Below are 23,521 nucleotides of genomic sequence, written 5' to 3' on the forward strand. Positions count from 1 at the left end.
ATTCTTCCGCTTGGTCATTTTGGATAGTCCCTGGCATGGTGAGGACCTGCAGGGCACTTCCCCTGTGCTGTGGTGTATAACTGGAGTTGGTGGGCGGGGCCACAGTCAGACCTGATGTCTGCCCCCAGCCCACCGCTGGGGCCACAGTCAGACTGGTGTGTGCCTTCTCTTCCTCTCTCCTAGGGGCGGGATTCACTGTGGGGTGGTGTGGCTCGTCTGGGCTACTTGCACCCTGCCAGGTTGTGATGCTGGGGATCTGGCGTATTAGCTGGGGTGTGTAGGCAAGGTGCACGGGGGCAGGAGGGGCAGGCTTAGATCGCTTCTTCTTAGGTGATCCACTTCAGGAGGGGCCCTGTGGCAGCGGGAGGGAGTCAGATCCGCTGCCGGAGGTTTGGCTCAGCAGAAGCGCAGAGTTGGGTGTTTGCGCGGAGCGAGCAAGTTCCCTGGCAGGAACTGGTTCTCTTTGGGATTTCGGCTGGGGGATGGGCGGGGGAGATGGCGCTGGCGAGCGCCTTTGTTCCCCACCAAACTGAGCTCTGTTGTCAGGGGGCTCAGCAGCTCTCCCTCCCTTTGTCCTCCAGCCTTCCCGCTTTGCGAGCAGAGCTGTTAACTTATGATCTCCCAGACGCTACGTCGCGCTTGTTGTGGGAACACAGTCCGCCCGGCCCCTCCGCTTTTGCAAGCCAGACTCGGGGGCTCTGCTTGGCCGGCGAGCCGCCCCTCTGCCCCGGCTCCCTCCCGCCAGTCCGTGGAGCGCGCACCGCCTCGCCGCCCTTCCTACCCTCTTCCGTGGGCCTGTCGTCTGCCTTTGGCTCCGGCGACTCCGTTCTGCTAATCCTCTGGCGGTTTTCTGGGTTATTTAGGCAGGTGTAGATGGAATCTAAGTGATCAGCAGGAGGTGCGGTGAGCCTAGCGTCCTCCTAAGCCGCCATCTTGCAAAAACCTCAAGGCGTTTTAATTTTAATTGTGAACCTCAGTAGACGCCCCCTTTCCTGGGGTAGACCTCTGGGTGGCTCAGTCGGTTAAGCATCCAGCTGTCAATATTGGCTTGATTCTTGATCTGGATTATCTTTCCCCCTGTCTCCAACTCATGTGCATGCTCAATCTCTCAAAAATAAATAAACTTAAAAAAAATTACAAAAAAGGGCCTTTCTTGTATTTGGGGGGCATTGGAATGTGGTGTAGGAAGGAAGCAGCCATCCTTTTTTGCTAATTTTGGGAACAGTGTGGAGATATGTGCCTCTTGGTACAAGTTTGTTATTTTTTCATACAATACTAATAAAAGTTGTTAATGTATGATTCTTTTAGCTTAGAGAGCACGCTGATGATTTTTTGAAAACTTCATTACTGGAATCTGATAGTGCTTTTATTGGTGAGTATATTTATTTTACTGATCTAGTTATTTAAATTTTAAACATTATATTTAAGTACTTTTTTCCATATTTACGAAATCACTACTCTTTGTTTTCCAAGGTGGTAAAAAGTGAATATTCTGTTTTACTAACTTAATAATTATCAAATTAATCTTAAAAACTCTAATCTTCAAAACTTTATAACTAAAATGAACTTTAGAAGTCATAGAAATGGTTCTCACAAATCCCTGTACATGAATTTTCATAACAGCTTTACTTCTAATAGCCAAAGCTGTTCTCAGCTCAGATTTCCTTCAACAGGTGAGTAGTTAAACTGCAGTACCTCCATACTATGGGCTGGTACTAAGAGATCAGTATCAAGTGTATTTTATCAGTATCAATATCCTGGGTGTGAGACTATTGCTCTTGTTTTGCAAAACAGTACCACTGGGAGGAACTGGGCAAAGTGTATAAAGGACCTCTACCATTTCTTAAAACTGTATGTGAATCTTTCAATTTTAAAAAGTCCTAAGAATATATACTTAGTATTTTTTTAAGTTTGTTTTGTTTTATGAAAACAACTATAAAACTCTTAATGAAATAAAATAGAAATATCTATTTCATGGATTGGGAAACTCAGTATGGTTTAAGACCGTGGTTCTTCCCAACTTGATCTACAAATTCAGTGCAATCCCAATCAAAATTTATGGATATCAACAAACTGATTCTAAAGTTTATATGGAGGGGCAAAAGACCCAGAATAGCCAGCACCATATGGAAAGAGGACAAAGATGAGGACTGACACTACCTGACCTCAAGACTTACTATAAAGTTACAGTAATCAAGATGGGATGGTATTGGTAAAAGAATATACAGATAGATCATTTGAACGGAATAGAGTCTAGAAATAGACCCAAACAAGTATAGTCAACTGAAAAGAGCAAAGGTAGTTGCAATGGATAAAAGATGGTCTTTTCAATAAATGCTGCAGAACAACTGGACATCTACATGCAAAAAAATGAATCTAGACACAGACCTTACACCCTTCACAAAAATCAACTCAAAATGGACCATAGACCCAAATGTAAAATGTAAAGTTATAAAACTCCTAGAAGATAGTAGAGGAGAAAACCTAGAAGAACTTGGGTATAGTGATGACTTTTAGATACAACACCAGGCATAAGCCATGAGAGAGAGAAATTGGATAAACTAGACTTCATTAAATACTAATGCTCTGTGAAAGACCATCGCAAGAGAATGAGAAGACAAGCCCAGACTAGGAGAAAATACTTGGCAAAAGACTTATCTGATAAAGGACTGTTAGTCAAAATGTACAAAGAATTCTGAAAACTCAACAATAAGAAAGAATTAAAAGATGGGTGAAAGATACAAACAGACATTTCACTAAAGACTTACAGATGCCAAATAGGCCCTTGAAAATATGTCTTTAGGGAAATGTAAATTAACGAGATACAACTATTAGAATGGTCAAAATCCACAGGAACTCTCACTCACAGCTGATGGGAATGTAAAATGGTACAGCCACTTTGGGTGTTTCTTAGGAAACCAAACATACTCCTTACCTTTCAGTGCAGCACTTATATTCCTTAGTATTTACCCGAAGGAGTTGAAACTTGTGTCCATACAAAAATCCTCACCAAGATACTTACAGCAGTTTTATCAGTAATTGCCAAGACCAGGAAGCAAACAAGATGGCTTTCAGAAGGTAAATGGATAAATATACTCTGGTACGTCCAGACAATGCAATATTAGTGCTAAAAAGGAATGTGTTATGAAACCATGGAAAGACAGAGGATCCTTGAATGCTTACCAGTGAAAAAAGCCAATCTGAATAGGCTACATACTGTATGATTCCAACTATATGACCATCTGGAAAATACAAAACTATGGAGGCAGTAAAGAAATCAACAGTTGCCAAGGGTTACAGTAGAGGGAGGAATGAATAGGTGGTACACCGAAGAGTTTTAGGGCAATGAAGCTGTTCTGTAGGATACTGTCATTGTGGATACAGGTCAAAACCTATGTAATGTACAACACCAAGAGTGAAGCCTAATGTAAATTCTGGATATTGGGTGATAATGTATCAGTGCAGGCTCATTGATTTCAACAAATATACCATTCTGGTGGAGGTTATTGATAGGTAAGCTATGTGTGTGTGGACAGGGGTATATAGGAATTCTCTATTTTCTACTCCCATTTTACTGAACTTAAAGTTCTTGTAAAAAAATAGTATATGTATTTTAAATAAAGCAAATGAATTAGTGGTGGGGTATATATAGAAGTCAGAAAACTTTATTTTTTTCTTATTAAAATTTTTTTAATGTTTATTTTTGAGAGAGAGAGACAGAGTGTGAGTGAGGGAGGAACCGGGGATGGGGTGGGGGGGACACAGAATCTGAAGCAGGTTCCAGGCTCTGAGCTGTCAGCACAGAGCCCAATGTGGGGCTCGAACTCACTATCCATGAGATCATGACCTGAGCTGAAGTTGGATGCTCATCTGACTGTGCCACCCAGGTGCCCCGAAGTCAGAAAACTTTATTTTTGGAGTTTTAGAAAACCACATCTTATTAAATAAAATGTAGCTATTGCTGCCTTAAAAAAAGAACAACAACAACAACAACAAACCCAGTACATTTTAAATATCAGAAATTTGAGTATCACTTATAGGGATAAATGATAGTATCGTATCAATGTTAAATTTCCTGAATGTGATAGTGGAATTGTAGGCTTAATGTAGGAGACAGTCCTTGTTCTTAGATAGTATGTGCTCAAGTATGTGGGGATGAAGTGTCATGATACCTGCAACTTACTGGTTCAGCAAAAACCAGCAACAGCACCCTCCCCCCTCAAATAGAAATGAGGAAAAATAGGAAATGGTGATTTTAGGTATTTGTTATATTATATTTACAACTTTCCTTCAGGTTTTAATTTTTTTTTTTTTTTTTTTTAATAAGGAGTTGGGGAAAAAATTCTAAATGTTATAAGCTATTTACCTCCATGGTCACTAGAAAGACTGTAATTAAAAATACAATACCAAGTGTTGGTGAGGATATGAAGAAACTAGAACCTTCTTACTATGTGAAATGGTAGAACCACTTCTGAAAATGGTTTGGCAGTTACTCAGAATGCTAAACATTAAGTTCCATGTAATATCCAGCACTTAACTCCTAGGGATATACCCCCAAAGAAATGAAAATGTATGGCCACAAAGACACGCACATGAATGTTCATAGCAGCATTAATAATCACCAACTAGAAACAGTTCAAATGTCTATCAGCTGGTAAATGCATAGATAAAATGTGACGTATCCATATGATGGAGCAGTTATTCAGCAAGAATGAATTGATACATGGTACAATGTAGAAGAACCTCAAACATTATGCTAAGTGGAAGACACAAAATATTACATTGTATAATTCCATTTATATGGAATCTCAGGAAAGGTAAATCTCCTGAGATTGAAAGCAGATTAATGTTTACACGGGGCTGGGCAGGTGGGAGTTGTGATTGCCTGCAAGCAAAGGGAACTTTTTTGAGGTGACAGCCATGTTCTAAAACTGGGTGGTAGTGATGACTGCACAATTCTAGAAAAGTTATTGAACTATGTACATTTATGGTAGCTGAATTTTATTATATGTAAATAATATCTTAAAGCTATTAAAAAAAGAGTCTTGGTTTAGCTCTGAGTAAAAAGATGTGAAATGGTGCATGTTTAAGACTTCTTTTTGTGTGGTCCTCCTAGGTGCTTATGGTGAAACATATCCTGCCATTGAAGATGACCCCCTCCCTCCACAGTCACAGCTGCCCTCTGCAAGGGAGCGCAGGAGGAACAAATTGAAAGGACTGGACTTTGTATGTATGAAATGTCTTTCATTTTTTTTCCCTTTTCAGTTTAGGAGTGAGACGTGTGGTCCAGTAAAGAATGAGCACTTGTGGGGCGCCTTGGTGGCGCAGTCGGTTAAGCGTCCGACTTCAGCCAGGTCACGATCTCGCGGTCTGTGAGTTCGAGCCCCACGTCGGGCTCTGGGCTGATGGCTCAGAGCCTGGAGCCTGTTTCCGATTCTGTGTCTCCCTCTCTCTCTGCCCCTTCCCCGTTCATGCTCTGTCTCTCTCTGTCCCCAAAATAAATAAACGTTGAAAAAAAATTTAAAAAAAAAAAAAAAAAAAAAAAGAATGAGCACTTGTTCTGGAAGAGATAGCCCTAGGTCTGTATGTAGGCTTTACCACCAAATAGTTGGCTGACCTTAGGCAGGTCATTGAACTCTGGTACCTTGGCTTCTTTGAGGTAGTATTTTTCTGTCTCTTTGTGTGAATACAAGTCTAGTAGTGCTGGCACAGAATGTTCAATAGTGTTCATTCCACACCCTAATCTTCCTCCTTTGCGGAGTATTTAGATTTGAGAGAATGTACAAGAAGCAACTGATAAACATTTATTGAAAAATCTGCTGTATCTTTTTAGGCATGTACTGTATAGGTTTCTTCTATTTTGGTCAGATAACTTGCCCAAGGTCACATTACACAGGAAGACTGATATTCAGCCCATATTCTTCTCATAGGATGTTTGTAAATGTTTTTACAGTGTAGCTAGTAAAAAGCCTTTGTGACATTGTTGAGATATGTACTTTGTTGAGTAGACAACTTTGGGCAGTTTCTTAAATTTGTTTCCCCAGCAACCGTTAATTTACTTTCTGTTTCTATAGAGTTGCCTTTTCTGGATACACAGAAATGAGATACGGTCATTTGTGACTGACTTCTTTTTTCTTTGAAGTTTCAGCATGTCAGTACTTGCCTCCTTTTTATTGTTGAATACTTCTTTGTATGGATATTCCATTTTTTTTCATTTATCCAACATTTGATGGACATTTGTGTTTTTTCCATTTTTTGTCTGTTAGGAATACTGCTTTAAAAAAATTTGTGTTCAGTTTTTAAAAAAAAATTTTAAGCTTATTTAGAAAGAGAGTGAGCGAGCAAACAGGGGAGGGGCAAAGAGAGAGAAACCAAAACAGGCTCCACGCGGTTAGCACAGAGCCCAACATGGGGCTTGAACCCACAAACTGAGATAATGACCTGAGCCGAAAGCAAGAGTCAGACACTCACTTGACTGAGCCACTCAGGTGCCCCATGTGTACAAGTTTTTTAATGCTTTTGTATTCTGTTGCATAAACACCTAGGAATTGAATTGTTGGGTTATAGAGTTCACTGTGGCCAACATTTTGAGGAACTGCCAGACTGTTTTCCAAAGTGGCTATACCATTTTATATTCCTAGCAGCAGTATATGAAGAAGCCAGGTGTTCGGTATCACGACCACCACTTGTTACCGTCTCTTTTATTATAGTCATCCTAGTGAGTGTGATGAAGCAATATATCATTGTGGGTTTGATTTGTATTTCCCTAAGATGTTCAGTATATTTTCATGTGCTTAGCCATTGGTGTATCTTTGAAAATATGTCTATGCAAATCCTTTGTCCATTTTCTAATCAGGTTGTCTGTTGTTTTGTAAGTTCTTTATATGTCTAGACACAAGTCCTTTACTAGATATATGATCTGCAGATTTTTCTTTAATTTTGTGGCTTTTTTTTACTTTCTTGATGGTGTCTATTAAAATAGAGAAGCTTTTAATCTTGACGAGGTCCAATTTAGCAGTCTTCTATTGCTTGTACTTTTGGTATTTTATCTAAGAAACCATTACCTAACCCAGTTATCATGAAAATTACTTCTGTGTTTTCTTCTAAGGAATTTTACAGCTTTTGCATTTTTTTTAAATTTATTTGAGAGAGACAGAGACAGTGTGAGTGGGGGAGGGGCAGAGAGAGAAGGAGAGATCAAATCCCAAGCAGACTCAGCACTACCAGCACAGAGCCCGATATGGGGCTCGAAACCAAGAGCCAGATGCTTAACCTACTGAGCCACCCAGGCATCCCTATAGCTTTTGCTCTTAAATTTAAGTCAGTGATCCACTCTGTGTTAACTTTTGCAATTGATGTGAGGTTTGGGTTCCAAATTCATTTTTTGTATGTGAACAATCCAGTTGTTCCAATATTTGTTGGCTCTTTTCTCCATAAAGGTAAAGGTTTATTCCCAGAACTCTCATATCTATTCCATTGATCTGTAGGTCTGTCTGTATGCCATTACCACCGTGTCTTGATTACTGTAGCTCAACTGATTCTTACCCTGTTACTTCAATTTTTACCTTTTGGGTCTTACAATTCCCCGCTTTCACGCCAGCCTGATGGCATTTAAATATAATCACAAATGCTATACCTTCCTCTGAGCCTGCATGAATATAAAAACCAGGAGTTAGAATATAAATGCTACAGATTTCCATTTGTTTTATTTTGTTCATCACACTGTACACTTATTAGGGGCAAGAGTATTTTTAGATTCACTGATTTATTAACATTTTATGTTAACTAATGATTGTTTCTGAAATTCTATTTTCTAATTACAGGATAATGGTCATCCTAATGTACCACCAGATGGTCTCTCTTTGAAATCTGTGTCCAGTATAAATATCGATCAGCTTAGAACGAGAAATGAAGAACGGATGCGAAGACTGAATGAATTTCAGAATAAACCGATTAATACAGGTAAATGGCCCAGCTTAATAGACTATATACATAGCACATTCTGTAAGAACTGAAACCTGTTTCCGTGGGAGTTTTCACTGATGGCTGGGGTCAGGGGATAGAGGAAGGAATTCTGAAACCCTTTTGAATTGTAAGGACTAGAACCACAGATACCATCCAGGAAAACCTCGACTTAGGATCAATTTTGCATCAGATTCTTTCTACCAGAGAGGGTACTTTTTTTTTTTTTTAGTGGATTCTAAACAGATGAAGTTTTTACTAAATGTATCTAGGCTTTGCTTTCACCAGGGAAAATGTATTAGTTTCATTATCTCACCTCCCTTATTGAAGTTAGAGATTGTTAGAAATTCACAATTTTTTTTTTTTTTTTACTTTTTTTGCTTGCCTTTTGATGCCATAGAGCAAAATAGCCTCAGGTTAGTATTTCTTTTTAGAAGCCAGTTTTTCCATTAGGAGTTTCACTGTCTCATCGCTTTGGTGATTAGCAAGTTAAAGCATGTTCACCAAGCACAGGCAGGCAGGATGGTTCCTTAGGCAGCTACTGACCTCCCTCTATTAGTTTTAGCAAATAGCAGAGTGGTCTTTTGGGACAATTCCTGTTAGTCTGTAAACCTACATCCAATAATTTTCTAATAGCAATTTTCCTACCTTTAACACTTTATTAATTTAAAACTACACTCATACAGTTGGCAGCAGTCCAGGTGATATAAATTGATGGAGCCATACTTTTCATATCATACCTGAAAAAATGTGGATCAGTGGGAAAACAATTCTTTTAATGTGTACTGAGGATTACCTATTCCTCAATTTCTTTTAGAACCAGTAAGGAGAATATTTAATAGGAATATATTTAAATAATTGAGAGAAAATAGAGCATTTGAAGAATCTCTTTCAGAAGGTTTTCAGCTTCTAAACTGTAACATTGTCATTTCAAACAGGAGCTTTTTGGTGCAATGTGGATTGATTGCTCATTAAATTGCCTGCACATGTCCCTTTGCTGGGCTAATCCTTCACAGACCGGGAGATGTAATTTAAACAGATTTTGACATCACAGAGTAGGAAGACAGATTTTCCTATTATATCTAGTAAGTAAAAATACAGATAAAGAAGTTGAACACATTTAATTAAAGAATGAACCATAAATTAGGGACTTGCTAATGGAGAAGACCCTAACCTCCTAGATTAGGTGCAGGAATGTAAATAATTTCATCCCCTGTCTGGTGCTTTCCTTAAAATGACTTTATTTCTTTATAGCATTGTTAAAAGATTCAGAGTTATTTCTAAAACTTTGCTAACACTTCTACCAACACCTTACCTGTCTGGTGCCATCTACTTTGCTATCTTTGGAATTCCTGTGGGTGATGGTACCATGGAGTCAGTCACCTTATTCACTTGGCCGTTTTTTCTTTTTTTTTCCCTGACCTCTAAAATGAAGCATCTGGGGGCGCCTGGGTGGTTCAGTTGGTTAAGCGGCTGACTTCAGCTCAGGTCATGATCTCACAGTTCCTGAGTTCGAGCCCTACGTTGGGCTCTGTGCTGACAGCTCAGAGCCTGGAGCCTGTTTCAGATTCTGTGTCTCCCTCTCTCTGACCCTCCCCTGTTCATGCTCTGTCTCTCCCTGTCTCAAAAATAAAACATTAAAATGAAGCATCTGGACAGGACAGTACACTGTAGAACACCATAATATGGAGAAATGCGGGGCTGGAACGGGTTAGATGACAAGAGATCTGTGTTCATGTCACTTCCTTGCCACCAGTGTTACCTGAGTCATGTCCCTCTTGCCTCCTGTAGACGACGAAAGTTCACTGGTTGACCCTGATGACCTGCTGAAGCACATGGGAGACGATGGATCAAACTCTGTAGCGACTGAGCCCTGGCTCCGCCCAGGCACCTCAGAAACACTGAAAGGATTCATGGCAGAGCAACTGAACCAGGAGCAGCAGCAGGTTCCTGGAAAACTAGGCATTTTCAATTGGCAGGGCCTGTCTACTGCCCACGGTTAAATAAACCTGTATTGGACCCAGCAGTGCCTTTTAAGGTGAAAGGAATGTTAAATCTGAACCTTTGGTAATATGTGTGCTACTTTTGGTCACTACCTGAACGTTACTTACACAAGTTCCATCTGTATATAAGGTGTATTTTTCCCATGATGATGTATATGATGTACATAAAAGGCCATGATTAATTTATATAATGTAGAATTAAATAGAATTATTTTTGCACAATTTTGCCATACATTAGGTGGTAATGAGCTCTTGGAATCAACTACCATATGTGCATTATTCTCGTAAGATAAGGTGAATAAAACAAGTGTCTTATTTGCCATTGTTCTCGCGATTCAAAATGATTCGCTTAATAAATACATTGGTTGTAGTTGTGACTATTTCAGTTGCTAGGTAATGAATCACATGCTAGCTACTTCCATGTTCTTTATAGCTACTGATTCAGTACAAATGATGGGAATCATAACTGATTTCATTCCCACGAGCCATACACTATCACATCTTTCTGCCTCTATTTTTCTATGAATGAAGGCATTATATTTACTGATTAATATGACTTTACTACTTGATAGAAATAAATTTTTATTGCCAATGTCAATTTCTTAACTGGAACTGAGGTTCTAAACAAGGTGTTTTAGAAGGTGAAGACAGACAAGAACACCCAGGGGTCGACAGAGACTGGAATCCTTGCTGCACCGCCATGGACCCTTGGATAAGTGAGTCTAATCACTCCATTAAATGGTACCTTTGCGAAATAATTCTTTGGTTTTAGCACCATGACCACTGAGAACACCCCCAGATCCTACTTCTTGCACATTTCCATTGGAACTATTGGATAAGTTTACCTCGTGTGAAATTTTACCATTTTAAATTTTAGCTGCATATAAATCTTAATTTTGTACCCTAATCATTGTTTGCTTCACTGTGAAGATTTTTCCTCTTCTATCTTCATTTCAAAGTACCACGAAAGCCTCTTGTCTCCTCTAAGGAGAGTCCTGGTACCATAAAATAAACCACCGGTTCCCAGCTCTAGCATCCAGCTGGGCTTAAAGAGGGCTGTATCTTGGGGGCATGTTTATAAATGCATTGTTCAAAAACTCATTATCTAGAAGTATAAACAGTTATCCCCCCCCCCCTTTTTTTTTAATGCCGTTGTACCACACAACTCAAACGGACTCCTAGGACACACAATGTCCCCTGGCAAATTGCCCCAAAGGGGACTTCAGCTCTTTTAGCAGATAGTATAGCCTTATTTCGGGTTATTAATACACAAAATGTTAAGGGTTGAGAAAGCAGGATCCCAATGCCAAAAGCTGGAACGAAAATGTAGTTCCAGCAAAGAATATTCCTAAATTCAGCTTCTAACAACAAAAAAAATCAATGAAACATGGGGCTGTGGATTACACAGGGTTTGATTGCACTGATGAAATAATCCAAAAACTTTATTGACCTATAACCTGATTAGAATATGCCAGATGAGAATCAATATTGTACAGAAAGTTGTACAGAATTTTTTACATAGAAAACTTTACATCTGTACCATATACATTTTATCCATCTGAAAAAATTTTCTACATCCACTGTTAATACGGAATGCTTGACAATCTTGTCTTTTTTTTTAACCATCAGAGCACAATTCACAGTATGAATACATTTCCAGTAAATCTAACTTCCCCAAACCATGCCAGATTTGTTATTTTAACATATTCAACATTAAATTCTGTACATAGAGTAAAATCTACATCAAGCCCCTCCACCCAAAAGAAAAAAGAAAGTGACAGCAACCTAGATCATTTTGCAGTGATTCAAGTTTCAATCCATGAAGGATCAACTCTATTTTAATGGCTCATCTTTTAGAGGCCCTAAGAGAAGTATATTACAGGTAGTTAGGTCAGTAGGAGTATTTTCTACCTTTTGTTGTTGTTGTTGATCATGACAAGTGTCAGCCACAACAGCTTCTGGGCATGTCAAACCTTGAAAATGACCCACCCGTCAAAAGGGCAAAACCAAAATCCCCACAAAATAAAAAAGACAAAGTTCAACCCAAATGTTTAGTGCATTTGACAAAATATTATAGGTATTTAGCAAATGAATAAGAAAATAAAGAAATTAAAATAAAACAGTGCAGGAAGAACTATATAATGTTTAAGATTTTTATATTACAGACCTGCATCTCTGTACATTTTTCACAGAAGGATGATTACCAGTATCTCAGATAGCCTGAGTGTGCAAAAATCTTCAGAATAAGAATACCATAGTTGCTAAATATCTTTTACCATGAACAATAATTTCTTCTTCTCCCCCCAACCCCAATTATAAACATTTTATCCTTCAAAATACAGCTCTCCTGAGTTGTACTTCTTGCAGAAGTTCAAATCTTTACATCTATAGTTCTTTGGGTAAAGTTTTGCTTCCACACCTGCCAAACATATGTGGGGCTCTCCCTGCTGCCAAGGACAGGGAAGGACACATGAACACAAGCGGACACTGTGGAAAGAGGCTTTCTGCTCAACATGAGCCCAACATGACTAACAGAATCCACCAGATTACTAATAGGGACTGGAGCACTGCAAGTTTGAGTTATAGTTCTGAGCATCTTTACCAGTAACCCTCAGACACTGCAATTCGGAGAAACCATTTTTCAGGTAGGAAACCTCAGCTCCTGGGTCCTTTTAAAGAGCAGAGGGATGTAAACGCCAACAGAAAAATACCAAGTTGCCATCATTGCTTGTTTATTCCAAGTTCCTGTTCAGGTGGCTGTGATATCTGAAAAACTACTCCAATTCGCAGAAAAAATCTTCTAAGAACAGCACGAAGTTCAGGAATCAAGTCAAATTGCATAATTTCACATAAGAGAGGGTAGTAGAATGACGCGTGAGCCTTAAACTGGGGGTGGAAGGGGTAAGAATTTCCCGGTTAGTAGTGCTTGCATTCCAAATCACAGAAGCTCAAAATGCCTTTAGAGTCAAACCACTTTGGGGGCTGCACGAATCAGTGAAAACAGAGGAAATACATCTGCATAAAGCAGTGACTATATTGATTATGGAAACTGAAAGAGATACTTCTCTTTAAAAAGAGAAAAGACTTCAAAAGACTTAATACAAACATTATTCACTTAACCTACCCTTATTTTGGAAAACATTTTTTTTTTTTTAATTTTTTTTTCAACGTTTTTATTTATTTTTGGGACAGAGAGAGACAGAGCATGAACGGGGGAGGGGCAGAGAGAGAGGAAGACACAGAATCGGAAACAGGCTCCAGGCTCTGAGCCATCAGCCCAGAGCCTGACACGGGGCTCGAACTCCCGGACCGCGAGATCGTGACCTGGCTGAAGTCGGACGCTTAACCGACTGCGCCACCCAGGCGCCCCTGGAAAACATTTTCTATTATAGTTCCTTGAACTTATGGTAAACTTCTAGTATTTATCATTGTTTTGCCTGGATAATAAGCAAAAGTAAGACCAGCGGGAATCACAGTTGAGTTTTTACAAGCTATGGGTTACTGAAACTACCTTATTTGTTAAAGAAATTTCTAATTTTAGGAAAAATACCTTACTTGTTAAAGAAATTTCTAATTTCTACCTAATACTACAATGTAAAATATGTACTCTTCAGGCAAAGATTATACATTCCACAATTATGGTCTTTGCTAGACTTCTTTAATTTCTGAATACAAGTCACCTGCCTGTTCTCTCTCCTGCTCCCCACACCCCATGAGGGACAAAGCAGCAGTGTGACAGACTGTGGCACGAAAGCTTGTAGTGGAATCAGACGGACTACGCTTTGGAGTCCTTCCTGGCCCCGTGGCTGCTCATGCCTTAGGTCACTTCTCTAAGCTTTATCCAGCCTGGGAGTCAGATGGGAATGCATGTGGACCAGAGCATATGACTTGGGATGCACATCTGTATGGCACCAACTGACACTGCACGGCCTCTATGGGGTCCCATGGCCCAAATCTCAGGCCACCTCACTGCATTTTTAAACCTATTCAGGGATCACAGCAACCCACTTCCATTTATGTGAGCTAGTTTAGTTTTAAAAGTGAAATACATATTTTTGCCAATCTGACATCTGTATTTATATTTATAGTTATGTATTTTTAATTTATCTTCATTTCTACTTTCAAATTCTCAAAGGAATTTATGGCCCATTCACTAGGGGCTCTGTGTCACATGGAACCGATAAATATGCCAAAGGAATGGCTGAGGCCTGGGGCCCAGAAATAGCCTTGGGTAGGGGGCAGAGTACAAGCCAGGGGTTGGGCAGAACAGCAGTTTTCAAAATGGGGCCAAAGGAGAGACTTCAAGGGTCAGGATGGAAATTGCACAGTGTGGGGGAAGTCAGTAGCTTGTCAGAGTGTCCTAAAGATTCTGATTCCTTCCTTACTGAATCCGCTACAGAGTCACTAATTAATTAGAGAACAAAGCAGGGTAAGGAGGGAGAAGAATGAAGGGCCAATGAGCACAAGGGCCAGGGCGGCCCAAGGCAGAGCAGCACTGTGGCCTGGACCTTGCTTGATCTACCTCTGAGCAGTGGGTCTGCAACCCTGTGACCCTGTCTCCCACTTGAGTGTGCTGCTGCTCAGGCTAGAAATGCGGGGCTGGAAAAAAAATCTCTCATACTTACCCTATTATCACTTATCTTTAGAACTTTAGTTAGAAACAAAAGCAGTAAGTTAGTCCAGGCTTCCCGGTGACTTTCTGATGTTAGAGTAAGGAAGTAACTTAGGGCTTCACTGCAGACACTGTAACAGAAAAGGCTCATTTTACATGTGCTTATGTACCTGCTGCTATGGATGTTCACAGATCAAGACCAGCGGGGACAAGGTGGATAGGGACTTTACTATTAGGAACTAGTTAGATTCTGTCTGCAAACTTTACTAGATTGTCAACATAAATGTGTGCTTTTCAAATTAGGAAGAAAATCAGACATAAGAAGCCACTGTAGTTTATCAGGAAATTCACATTTTACTCAAAGTCTCACTGAATTTCGGAGCCCCTGTGCAGTAGCACCTGCCCAAGCCCGGCGTCAAGAAACTTGGGCTGAAATTTGGGGTGGCTCTTCCCTTTACTCACTGTGAAGGTGTAGATACTCTGGGTCTTAGGAGTCTCATCAGTAAAATGGGCAAATAGGGATTAAGTCATCTCTTAAAATTCTAAAATGTATTTAATTGGTCTCTGAGAACATCTATTCCCTGTGAACACACAAAAATATCATGCAGAAGACAGCATTCTTTCTGAATGACATGATTCTTAGCATGAACTTAAAATTTAAGTCGTCATGATGTAAAAAGTGAATGCAAAAAAAGTAACACTAACAAAACTCTAAATATTTTTTTTTTAACTGAAGGCAGGCAGGCAGGTTTCACTTTCACAAATGATCAGTTTGTGAAAATGGAGTTATGTGGCATGAAAAAGCCTAAAAATGACGAAGTTTTAACTTTTAAGAGAGCACACTTTTTCCTTTGTCCTGCAGCAGCAGCAACAGATATGATTTGCTCATGTCTCCCCAACTGTGCACAAGTACGTTTATCTAGGAGACTGTATTTAATTTTCACAATCTCTTCCTTACACTCTAATATTTGCATGGCACTGCAGTGGGGCTGGGCTGTGGACTCTGCCCCGAGTGCAAACCTAGCGGTCCTTTCCTACTCTGTGCCATGGAGCCATGTGAATCAAAGACAGAAACTCAACCAAGAGTCTTACTTTAAAAGCCTTTGCTGGACCTCTTCCCAGGCACTAACCCGGCTCTCATCCATGTACATCCGGAAGAGAATGCGCAGCCCACAGGCCAGGCTGCTCGTCTCCTGCTTCAGAAGGTTAGGTTTGGATTTGCCTTTGAAACCTGCAGAAAAGGGAAGTTTCCAGGATTAACTTGGGAAGGCATCTTACAGAAAGAAAGGCAAATACAAAGCAACGTTTGGGCTGGGAAAGTGGAACTCTTCAAATGAAACTGCCCTGATGAGCTCCAGATAGCCTGCGCCAGGGCTCCTGGATGAACAGGGCAGACCACTCAGCATGGAGATGGTTTTCCAAGGTCATCAGCAGTGCAAAGTGGCCACTGCGTATGGACACACGGAGCCTGGTGGCTTTAGCAGGAGAATTCCCAGTTGAAAGGTAGAAACAACTTTGGTTGAACTACTCTTTCCAGAAGTCAGGTTGAAGAGGGAAGAGGATGAACAAAGCCATGAGCTTAATTAGGAATTAAACAATCATTTTAGATTAAGTAAATATGCAAATGTAAAGTACCCAACACTATTTCACAGAGTTTGATGTTCAGTAAATATTGTTTTGCTGCATATTCTGCCTCTCACTCTTCCAGCACTGTTTTGTACATAATAAGTACCAAGGAACTATTTCTTAAATAAAAAATTGAATGTCAATATAATTGTTATAAAGTTGTTTCATTAAAAAAAATTTTTTTTAACGTTTTTATTTATTTTTGAGACAGGGAGAGACAGAGCATGAACAGGGGAGGGTCAGAGGGAGGGAGACACAGAATCTGAAACAGGCTCCAGGCTCTGAGCTGTCAGCACAGAGCCTGACGTGGGGCTCGAACTCACGGACTGCGAGATCATGACCTGAGCCGAAGTCGGCCGCTTAACCAACTGAGCCACCCAGGCGCCTCAAAAGTTGTTTCATTTAAAGATTCCAACTTGTCCAAAAATAAATTTGCCCACCACCGCCCCCCCCCACCACCCCAAAACATTCACTTCCATTCTGAGGTGTGGCCACTCCCAGGTAAGTATGGAGAAGTCACTGGAATACAGATGCAAGATCTCATGTTTAGGACTGTCATATGCTTTTTCTCATAAAACAGCAGCTTTTAGTATGCTGACAGTATCAACAGGAAGGCCCACGCTGGGTGAACAAGATGAAAAAATGGTCAAATCAAAGAACAAGTTGATTAAACAAGGGGGAAACAAATCTCCCCCCAGCAGTTAGCTGGCTTAGTGTAGATCAAACGCCTGGCTATCGATTCTGGCAATCGGACTGCCTTCCCATTATTACTGTTAAGGTAAAAAGTTTACACAGTGAAAGCCATAGACCTGAAGCATACAAACCATGAATTCTGATCCATGTATAACAGCCCCAGTGCACAAGCATTAATAGTGAACATTAAAGTGTGACACCTGCCCAGCTTACCTGCTTTCCATAAAGCAGTCCTCTGTTCGTTGTTGGAATTAAATGCTTTTGCAAATCTATGTGACTCTAATAAGCAGTCCAGTAGCTTAAAAAGTTGTTGTGATGTTAAAAAGCGGTACATTCCTTGGTCTTGAGTATCAACTCGAACATCAAAGTCCACGGCATCTCTCTTTGGAAAAACAAAGCACCACAGCACACGCACACACACAGAGTCACAAATTTTAGTCAATTTAGAACTCCGTGCTCCCCCAAAGATCAGCTTTACGAGCAAGCCACAGAACTCAATCTTTTCTAGCTCAACAGAAAATAGGAAAAGGTCCATTTTTTGTTATTACATTTCCTGAGCCTTTATATTCCATGCATCCTAGTCACCAGGCACCACCTCCTATCTTCCCAATTCCCTTCCTAATTCCTAACTCCAGGAGCTCTGCCCCTCCCAGAGCCTACAGCCCTCACTGTTCCTCACCCCCATCAGGTCCTCACTTCTCTACTTCACCGGTTTGGATTCTAGGAACTGCAGTTATAACTGCTCTCTTGCATAATCCCTCACTCTTTTTAGATTAATTGGCTGGCAAAACTGCCTACTCCACGTCTATACCCACACAGCAAACATAACGGGAGAAAACAGACTGATTTTAAATCCAGTGGGCTCTGGGTGGTGCCCAAGCAATCCTGCACTGCCTGAGTCCACTCTCTAGATGATTAACTCATGTTTTCACTTCTCTCCTCAAGTATCTAAAATTCTCCTCCCACTTCATTTGGTAGAGAATTTTTCTTCTCTCAATGAGAAACCAGAAGCTATCAGAAGAGACCTCCCGCAAACTCCCACTGGCAAACAGACCAACCTTCCTGTGTTAAGAGCTACATACTTTGCTTGCTTTCCTGTCACAATGCACCAACTGCCTGTGCTTCTAACCCCCCGGGGACCGGCCCTAGATGCCACCCCCATTCACTCAAAAAGACAGCAACTGTCCCTCTTTCTGTGTTTCTCTCTTTCCTGAAGAATTCTCATCAGTGAAAATGCTGCAATATTGCCAATCTTAAAGACAAAAACAAAGCAAATCCTTCTCCTGACCCTTTCATCTTCCTCCAGCAATTATCCTATTTCTCTGTACCCCTTTATGACACTATTCGACACAATTATCAAATATTTGCTGTCTGCAATTCCTCTCGTCTCTGGTACCCATTTCAATAATGCTTTTGTCCTCAACATTACAATTAAGCACAATGTCAAGGTCACTGAAGTCCACCAAATTGCTCGAAAGCAACTCTCAGATGAAATATTACTTTAAAAAAAAAAGAAAAGAAAAAAAAATATTACTTGACCCACTGAGCCTCTGACAGAGATGATCACATCCTTCTTAAAACATCTTTTTCATTTGGCTTCCAGGACACCACTGTCTCCTGCTCTCTCTCTCTTGCCTCATGGATTCTTATTCTCAGGCTCTTTACCAGCTGCCTTATCACCAGGAGCTCTGACCATGGAAGCCCCTGGGCTCAATACCCAACCGTCCTCTCAGCCCCACCCACACTTATTGCCTGGAGGATATCGTTTAGTCCCAAGGTTTAAAATGACATTTATGTGATGAAGAGCCCCCAAGTCAAGTCTCTAGCTTGACCTCTGCTCTGAGGCCCAGACTGTGAAAGCCAACTTCCTATTCAACATAAAAGCAGCTGTCCTCACACCCCCATACCTGGGCTGCAGCTAGGTTTTCAGCATCTTCCTTCTTACTTGTGGCTGGGAAGAACACAATGTTGTCGATAGTCTGGATGAGTTCCAGCTGCACAACACATTTAATCAACAGGGCGGCAAACAATTTTTGTTCTGGAAATTCTGTGAGGAAACCCACCCCAATGCACATGCAAACAAAAATTATTTTGAATCCTTTATAATTTCTATGACATTACAATGCTTAAGGAAACATTCATATGAATGAAGGTTACTTGCACACATCACACTGAGTTACATACTGCCTTTGCACATAAACACCACTCAGTCTCATCAATTTTTAGAAAAGCCTCAGGAAAGTAATTTTTTAAATAAAAGTATTCTCCATGACTTAGAACAGTAAATAATGTCCAAAAAGGTCCCACTGCAACTTTAACAAGATTTAAGTTATTCTTTAATAAAATGCAACAAATGCATTAAAAGCTTAATTAAAAAAAAAAGCTAATAGCATTTACTGGAACTCAAGTTTGACCTTTGAATATAGGTAATATAAAGCCTATACCAAAAGAAAACAACAGGAACCAGATCTGCGAGAAAGGAAGGAGAGACAGCCACAAATTCTGATAAGTGGGACAATACTGCAGGTTAACCAGAGCACGTTTTATTTGGATCCAGGTTAGAAGTTGTAGCCAGAATGACCTTATATTTTCAAATGGATCCGTAAGCAAAGAAGTCTATAAAAAGTTATGCCAAGTGCATGATCACAAAATGCTCTCCACAGGTGAAATGAAACATAACTACATTCCTCTAGCCGGATGAATTTGCTCAACAAGACACAAGACTGTTTCTGACGATCCACAGCCCATAAGGTCATGTTCATAGAAGAATTTCCCATTTCACTGACCATCCCAGTTAAGCAAATGCAAAAAGCACAAGGTTAGGAAAGAGGACTCAACTACTGAGATACTGCAAGAGCTTGGCAACACTGACACGTGGCTGCAATGATGGCCCCAGGCCATACCTCAATCCTGGGATGTCCAGAGCAGCTCTTCCCATGAGCTTTCCAGGAGGCAGATGACTGCCTAGGGGGAGCAGCCTGGAAATCACTCTCCGGGCAATCACTCAGCATTACAGACTTACAATCCTTCAGTCTCTACTTTTGCTTTTATTACAAATTCGTTTTGTGGCACCAATTTGTGGAATGCAAATTCATGTTTTAAGGGCTTTAGGGGTAGCAAAACAATTTGCGTAAATTTCTTCTTGAGGTCATTAATAAAGACTCCTTTCCAGGTAGTTCTCAGAAATGCTGGAGTGCGTAACACTTCTTACTAGATCTCATGTCAAACAAAAAGTAAAACAAAGACACCACAAATCCCACAACTGTCTCCTCTTCAGTATCTTCTTCCTAATCCTTCACCTCAGTCAGAGCTGACAAGTACCAGTCAGTCATTCACCTCCTCATTCAAGTCCTAAACTCCGTCCCTAGAGCAGGAGACTCCTGGCAGCACAGGTGGAACTCACAATGAGACTCGGGAGTTAGGCTGATGTCTGACAAGATGTGTTCTCATCGGTTCCAGCATCAGCCACTCAAGGGGAGAAAGAGCTGTCAGCAGGGTGAACGGACAGAATGGCTGATGAGACTCCACTCTGACTGAGTGGGTAAGGCTGGGCCTCTCCAGGATCTGTAGTCCTGGGAGGAGTCCAGATCTCCTGCCCAGGATCTGTAGTCCTGGGAGGCTACAGATCTTAACGTTAGACTCACTAGCAATGACCAGCAGCATGTTTGGACAGATTTTATAACGAGGGCTGACACTGCCAGGGTTATAGTAGGTGACCATTTCACTGGTTCACCAAAGCTAAACAAGATTCACTACGTGGGACAGCAGGCACTGAGCTGAGACTAGATGGGGTGGTGGTGGTGTTTTCTTAATGTGTACAGAAAGAACGTGTACAGGAAGAACGAGATAGCTGCCCCTCGGACAGGGCGAAATACTCAGGTGTGTGCTGTGATTCTTTCCCCCGAGCAGGAGACAGCAGACGGTCTCTCTTCCACTAAGTTGAAAGGGCTCATGGGGACATGGTGGCCATTTGTTCTTCCTCTAGCTCCACCTATTCTGAATCAACAATTCCATGGCAAACTTTTCCTAAAGAACTTAAAGGAGATAGAGGGCAGGACATCTGACCGTAGGAAACAAGCCTAGGCCCTCGGCTCTGGGTATGGGGAGCAGCACGCAGCTCCAGTTAAAGGTGTTTCCCTAGATTAGCCACGTGAAAACTTTCTAATGTGTGATGACCACATCCTTACTTTGCAAGGCTAAAGTATATTTAAATTCAGTCTTGGGGCTGAGAGAGAGAAGAGCCACTCACTATTCTGTCCTTATGGCATGTTCCAGTGCAAAGTTGTCATGGATTCCTGCACGAGATATGCTGTTCTCCAGAGAACAGGAATAAAAAATGAAAATCAGCCACTCACCACTACCCATCTCCCTCTCCCCTTTAAGAGGTTAGCAAAACACCGTGACTGAAGCCAGAAGCTCTGTCTTCTCACAAGAACAAGTATAAGAACCTAGGATTCATAAAAAAAATTCCCTGAAAAAAAAAATTAACTCAAAATGGATCAACAACCTAAATGTAAGGGCTAAAAGTACAAAACTCTTAAAACATTGGGGAAAACCTTCATGACCTTAGTTCTGGCAAGTGATTCTTAGCCATGACACCAAAAGCATGAGCAAGAAAAAACAGGTAAATTGGACTTCATCCGAGTTAAAAACTTTGTGCATCAGATGTTATTAAAGAAATGATAAGAACTATACAACACGAGAAAATAAATTTCTGCAAATCATATATGTGATACAGGTATAGTATCCAGAGTGTGTAACAAACTTACAATTCAACTACAACAAGACAACCCAATTTAAAAAAGAGCAAAGGACATAAATATTTCTCCACAGAAAACAAACAAATGGCAATAAGCACATGAAAAGATGCTTAACACCACTAGTCATCAGGGAAATGCACATCAAATCTACGATGGGGTACCACTTCACACCCACTAGGATGGTCATTTAAAAAAAAAAAAAAGAAGTGATGGTGAGGATGTGGATACACTGGAATTGCTGGTTGGAATGCTACTGTGGAACATGTTTTAGTGGTTCCCTACAAAGTTAAACATAGAACTATCCTATAATATGACCCCAAAATTCCACTCCTGTGTGTACAGCCAACATAATTAAAAACAGGTACTCAAGTTATACTGTACACGGACATTCACAACAGCATGATGATAACCAAAAGATAGAACAAACCCAAACGGCCATGAGCAAATGACTGGATAAACAAAATGTGATACATATCCAAACAAATGACAACTGGTCATAAAGAAGTATCAGACCAATTTCACAGTGTGGGTGGACCTTAAAAACATTATGCTAAATAAAGGCCAGACATAAAAGGTCATATACTGCATGATTCCGTTTATATGAAATATAGCAAATCTACAGACCAAGAAAGCAGATTAGTGGTTGCTAGGGGCAGGGGAAGGGGAGAGTAAGAAGGAATAGCATTAATGGGTGGGGAGTTTTCTTTTAGGGTGATAGAAACATTTTGGAACTAGACAGAGGTGGTGATTGCACAACACTGTGAATGCACTGAACTGTTCACTTTAAAATGATTACTTTTCTTATGTGAATTTCACCTCATTTTATAAAAGCAACTATAGTTGTCCTGTTTTCCTCTAGGAATGGGGTAGTTTTTCCTTGGTATTATAATTTCCTCATATAAACAAAGCTGGATCAATTTTGCAAAAAATAGAAAGGGTTGCCCTTCTTTGTGACAAGTACTAATAAGGTGAGCAGAAGACATCGTGTGGGGCAGTCGAGTGGAAAGAAGGTCGGCTTCTCAGGAAGCTGGGTGCCCCTGCTCGGAAGGCACTATAGAGAAAGGCCCATCAGGCCCTACTTTTGCAGAAAGAATATGAGGCTGACATGCAGAAGAGAACAGGGAGAAGAGAGTCAGGTGCTCAACACAAACATTAAGCACTTGTGGAAAAAGCTGGTACTGCAGGTGTTAGCGAAATGTCCAACTTGGAGCAAATGCAGTAACAAAGCGACCACACAACCAATTACAGTATATATTTGTTAATAACAAAAGTAAAAGCAAACATTTCATCCCTTTCCTACATAAAACAAAACACACTATTTTTACTAGGAGAAATAACTCACTTGCTGTATGTTTAATTTTGCTGACTTCTTCGTTCACAGTAGAGACAGAAGCCAATGGTGCTTGCTGTCTATTATCTGCAGATCTTGGTTGAATAGAATCATGAATATCTACAGATTTCTGTGATATTGTATCCTAATAAAATAAAAAATTCCTTGTAAGTACAACAAATCTTAAGGATGAAAACAGTTTCTAGTATGCTGTTTTTGAAAACAATTACACGGGTCACTATGAAAAGGACGTTCTACACAGTAATTACAGACAAAATGGGGAAATTATTTAAAGTTACCTATGCACAGGTAAGAGCTGATAGCCTTTAAGAGAAAAGCTTCCTTTCTGACCCTCGATGGTCTCAGGTCTGGTACCACCCAAAAGCAACAGATAAAACCAATCAGGGATATCCAGGACTCTTCATGCAGTCTAAACAGAACATGTATGTGGCAGAGGTGGGATAGGTTTCTGCAAGCTCTGTGTAGGTGGAGCTCAGGAAAGTTTTGTAGGGGTGAGTTTAAGGAAAGATGTTCC

At 40.5% G+C, this 23,521-nt stretch overlaps 2 protein-coding genes across 14 annotated transcripts in view; one reads left to right on the top strand and one right to left on the bottom strand.

Moving 5' to 3' along the window:
* Positions 1–10,280, top strand: part of CSPP1 (centrosome and spindle pole associated protein 1) — a 159,660-nt gene extending 149,380 nt beyond the window's left edge. For 8 of the 10 annotated variants that reach the window (XM_043602225.1, XM_043602229.1, XM_043602227.1 and 5 more), the window contains 4 exons: positions 1,309–1,372; positions 5,117–5,226; positions 7,824–7,962; positions 9,754–10,280. In XM_043602225.1, coding sequence (XP_043458160.1) covers positions 1,309–1,372; positions 5,117–5,226; positions 7,824–7,962; positions 9,754–9,965 — 525 coding nt within the window. In that variant the 3' untranslated portion in view covers positions 9,966–10,280. Of the gene's footprint in view, positions 1–1,308; positions 1,373–5,116; positions 5,227–7,823; positions 7,963–8,900; positions 9,048–9,753 lie in introns of those variants that run through there. The other 2 variants (XR_006300655.1, XR_006300656.1) reach the window with 2 other exon arrangements.
* A 1,109-nt stretch (positions 10,281–11,389) lies between these two features.
* The window catches only part of ARFGEF1 (ADP ribosylation factor guanine nucleotide exchange factor 1), a 149,627-nt gene continuing 137,495 nt past the window's right edge, over positions 11,390–23,521 (bottom strand). For 3 of the 4 annotated variants that reach the window (XM_043602221.1, XM_043602222.1, XM_043602224.1), the window contains 6 exons: positions 22,999–23,131; positions 18,804–18,943; positions 17,110–17,278; positions 15,670–15,808; positions 14,591–14,708; positions 11,390–12,851 (listed from right to left, as the gene is read on the bottom strand). In XM_043602221.1, coding sequence (XP_043458156.1) covers positions 12,687–12,851; positions 14,591–14,708; positions 15,670–15,808; positions 17,110–17,278; positions 18,804–18,943; positions 22,999–23,131 — 864 coding nt within the window. In that variant the 3' untranslated portion in view covers positions 11,390–12,686. Of the gene's footprint in view, positions 12,852–14,590; positions 14,709–15,669; positions 15,809–17,109; positions 17,279–18,803; positions 18,944–22,998; positions 23,132–23,521 lie in introns of those variants that run through there. The other variant, XM_043602223.1, reaches the window with a different exon arrangement.

The sequence above is a fragment of the Prionailurus bengalensis genome, chromosome F2 (assembly GCF_016509475.1).
Source record: "Prionailurus bengalensis isolate Pbe53 chromosome F2, Fcat_Pben_1.1_paternal_pri, whole genome shotgun sequence".
In the NCBI taxonomy this organism is placed as follows: Eukaryota; Metazoa; Chordata; class Mammalia; order Carnivora; family Felidae; genus Prionailurus; species Prionailurus bengalensis.